Raw genomic sequence first — 4,516 nt, 5'->3', positions numbered from 1 at the left:
TGATGTAATCAAGGTCTGTCTTATAGAGTCTGTAGTGTAACATTTGATGTAATCAAGGTCTGTCTCATAGACTCTGTAGTGTAACATTTGATGTGATCAAGGTCTGTCTCATAGACTCTGTAGTGCAACATTTGATGTAATCAAGGTCTGTCTCATAGAGTCTGTAGTGTAACATTTGAAAGGATCAAGGTCTGTCTCATAGACTCTGTAAATGCAACATTTGATGTGATCAAGGTCTGTCTTATAGACTCTGTGGTGTAACATTTGATGTAATCAAGGTCTGTCTTATAGAGTCTGTAGTGTAACATTTGATGTAATCAAGGTCTGTCTCATAGACTGTAAATGCAACATTTGATGTAATCAAGGTCTGTCTTATAGACTCTGTGGTGTAACATTTGATGTGATCAAGGTCTGTCTTATAGACTCTGTAAATGCAACATTTGATGTAATCAAGGTCTGTCTTATAGACTCTGTAGTGTAACATTTGATGTAATCAAGGTCTGTCTTATAGAGTCTGTAGTGTAACATTTGATGTAATCAAGGTCTGTCTTATAGAGTCTGTAGTGTAACATTTGATGTAATCAAGGTCTGTCTTATAGAGTCTGTAGTGTAACATTTGATGTAATCAAGGTCTGTCTTATAGACTCTGTAAATGCAACATTTGATGTGATCAAGGTCTGTCTCATAGACTCTGTAGTGCAACATTTGATGTAATCAAGGTCTGTCTCATAGACTCTGTAAATGCAACATTTGATGTGATCAAGGTCTGTCTCATAGACTCTGTAGTGTAACATTTGATGTAATCAAGGTCTGTCTCATAGAGTCTGTAGTGTAACATTTGAAAGGATCAAGGTCTGTCTTATAGAGTCTGTAGTGTAACATTTGATGTAATCAAGGTCTGTCTTATAGAGTCTGTAGTGTAACATTTGATGTAATCAAGGTCTGTCTTATAGAGTCTGTAATGCAACATTTGATGTAATCAAGGTCTGTCTCATAGACTCTGTAAATGCAACATTTGATGTAATCAAGGTCTGTCTCAGACTCTGTAGTGTAACATTTGATGTGATCAAGGTCTGTCTTATAGACTCTAGTGTAACATTTGATGTGATCAAGGTCTGTCTCATAGACTCTGTAGTGTAACATTTGATGTGATCAAAGTCTGTCTCATAGACTCTGTAAATGCAACATTTGATGTGATCAAGGTCTGTCTCATAGACTGTGTTGTGCAACATTTGATGTGATCAAGGTCTGTCTTATAGACTCTAGTGTAACATTTGATGTGATCAAGGTCTGTCTCATAGACTCTGTAAATGCAACATTTGATGTGATCAAGGTCTGTCTTATAGACTCTGTAAATGCAACATTTGATGTGATCAAGGTCTGTCTCATAGACTCTGTAAATGCAACATTTGATGTAATCAAGGTCTGTCTCAGACTCTGTAAATGCAACATTTGATGTAATCAAGGTCTGTCTCATAGACTCTGTAGTGTAACATTTGATGTAATCAAGGTCTGTCTTATAGACTCTGTAGTGTAACATTTGATGTGATCAAGGTCTGTCTTATAGACTCTGTAGTGTAACATTTGATGTGATCAAGGTCTGTCTCATAGACTCTGTAGTGTAACATTTGATGTGATCAAGGTCTGTCTCATAGACTGTGTTGTGCAACATTTGATGTGATCAAGGTCTATTTTATAGACTCTGTAGTGTAACATTTGATGTATTCAAAATGTTTTAGTTAAAAAGTCTAACACTAAAACACTATACCACTTTGAAATGGAGCATATGAAGAGTACTTGTCACATAGCTTGAATGTCACCAAAAAGTAGACAATAGTTATCATTAATTTGCATTTACCTACATTGTGCAACCTTGACCTTCACATAGAATTAGACATATACTTACCATTGATTTGCATGCTTGGTTTGATTTGTTGTCTGAGAGCTGCAAGATTGTTATAGCACAAAACAGCAGCATCCAGTGCATTTCTACCTTCCCAAGGTAAAGCACCATGTGTGGGTTTACCATTGTATGCAACTTTCATCTGCAGCATATCAAGCATGACTGGTTTGGATAAATTATTATGATGTGGCTGGGCTCTCAGTGCAATGTCAACATTTTCAAAGACACCAGCTGATATCATATCTATCTTTCCTCCACCACTCTCTTCAGCTGGACTACCTATCACAGTTACCTTCAAATTAATCAAGAAGTTTGAAATAAAAAACATTAAAAACTGTAACCTGTATAGGCTGTAACAAACAATGTAAAAAGTTGATCTGTAGTATTAAATTGATCAACTGATTAATCCAAAAGTTGAAAAATAGCGCCAATGGCATTGTAGCACAACTGTATATATTTTTTAAAATGCTTACGAACACTTTATAGGTGTTCATTTGCTGAATTACTATCCAGTTTATCCAAACCCTGTCATTATCTTTGCAATATACACTGTTGCTATGAAAATGGTCTTGTTGCTAAACATATTTGCATACATTTTTTGTTATCTTTGCAATATACGTGATCATTTAGCAGTTGCTATGGGCGTGGTCTTGTTGATTTTTTGAATATGTATTCATTTGTCTATTAATCTCCACTTATCTTTGCAATATAGGTGATAATTTGGCTGTTGCTATGGGCGTGGTCTTGTTGCTAGACATATTTGCATACACTTTTTGAATGTTTGTTCACTTGTCTAAGTACCCGTATTGCTATTACCGGCTGGCTGTTGCTATGGGTGTGTTAATGGTTGCTAGGGAAATTTGCATACAATTTTTGAAAGTTTACTCACTTGCCTACCAGATGATGTTACATGAGCAAAATATACTGTTGTTTGGTTGTTGCTAAGGGGGTGGTCATGGTTGCTAGGGCCAATTTTGACAAACTGTTTTTGAAGAAAATCTGCAGAATAACACTTTCCGAAACATCTCATTAACTTTCAGTCTCATTGACCCGAGTACTTTTTGATATATAAGTTTTTGACCAAAAATTCACATTTTTACACCTAATTTGCATATCACTGATGGGATTATCACGGCTGGTACATTTCTTAATTTAAATACGCCTGAAAATGTATATATATATATATATATATATATATATATATATATATATATATATAGTTACACCCAATCTGTGAAATTGCCCAATTCATGAAATGGGTAGGTAACTCTGCCTAGTTCATGAAATAGTCAATCATATTGCCCAGGTTATGAAGTGGGTATGTAAGATATGCCCAGTACATGAAATGAGCATCTTTCATAGGACACAGAAAAAAAGAATAAGAATCAAACAACTTTATTATCATGTATTTACAAACTCATCACTTCACAATTCTTATTTTATTATAATTCAGTGTAGCTTGTGTTTTCAATAGTGTTCGATAATCAACACCTCAGTCCAAAACTCTTGCACCCAAAGTTTAATTTCGCCCCTTTTAGATCGTAATCTATACTCTCATTTGCATAAGGTTGACAATTCCATGAACTGGGCAAAGTTACATGCCCATTTCATGAATTGGGCAATTTCACAGATTGGGTGTAACATATATAATGTGTTTGCTTGAATGTGTACATTTTATAACAGATGTTGTTGTGATTCTTAAGTTCAATTTGTATTGCTTAGCTGTACAAAAAATTACAATAAATATTCGGCTTCACAAATGTAGAGTTATGTCATCAGCAGTACCAACAGCCTAGCCATACTTTTAATTTCAATTCGTCTGTCACGTCACTTGATTTCATAACGAATTACCATATGAATAGAAATAGGGGACAAAATAGCATGTGATGTACGGATGAAATCCATTTCCGTTAAATACATACATCGTGAATACTTAATTATCAGCGATAAGAAGTAAAAAAATTGATTACATCACGTCTAAGTTTGTTTGTGCATATCCGTAACGTAATTTCATAAACCAAATCGCATACCTTCCCCAATGGTTTGTTCAATTTCTTGCAGTGTTCAATCGTTGCTTTTAGAGCCAATGCCACGGCCAAACTGCATTCTGTTACGAGATTTCTTCCAGAGCCGTGTCCGATCTCTGGCAATGCATCGAACTCACACAGTACACATATGTTCAATCCACCGCTACCATAAACTGCACGAAAACCTGTCGGGTGTATGAAATTCCGTTCGACATCGAATCCGTGTTTCTCCAGGAACACAGTGAGGACATCGTGAGCTCGCTTCTCGTCGAATTCTAGCTCAGGGTGTTTCCATAACTCCTGACTGATTTGAAACAGCTCCTTTTCTGCCTTGTCGATAGCTGCAGCTGCTAGATTTTGGCAGTCACTCGTTGCCATGTTGAACACTACACAGTACACTATCTGTACGGTGAAAGTGGCAGATATGAATGAATGAATAACAAATGGTGCTCTCGCACGTACGTTCGTAACATAGACTGGCTTTGTAGTCGAAAACGAGGCCAGGGAAATTTCCTATTATAATGACCTGAAAGAGGTCAGATACCCCTGTCATGCATGAATAATGAAATAATGCTGTTGTAACTAG

At 36.1% G+C, this 4,516-nt stretch overlaps 1 protein-coding gene across 1 annotated transcript; it reads right to left on the bottom strand.

The window, feature by feature from the left end:
* Positions 1–1,209: 1,209 nt before the first annotated feature.
* Positions 1,210–4,308, bottom strand: LOC144437307 (xaa-Arg dipeptidase-like). The gene is made up of 3 exons (XM_078126231.1): positions 3,934–4,308; positions 1,907–2,195; positions 1,210–1,394 (listed from the first exon to the last, which is right to left on the bottom strand). Exons 1-3 carry the CDS (start codon positions 4,306–4,308, stop codon positions 1,210–1,212), a joined length of 849 nt encoding a protein of 282 aa, XP_077982357.1.
* Between the last annotated feature and the right edge of the window lie 208 nt (positions 4,309–4,516).

This window comes from Glandiceps talaboti, chromosome 7 (genome assembly GCF_964340395.1).
Source record: "Glandiceps talaboti chromosome 7, keGlaTala1.1, whole genome shotgun sequence".
NCBI classification, from domain to species: domain Eukaryota; kingdom Metazoa; phylum Hemichordata; class Enteropneusta; family Spengelidae; genus Glandiceps; species Glandiceps talaboti.
This window is presented reverse-complemented; position numbering and strand designations above follow the sequence as displayed.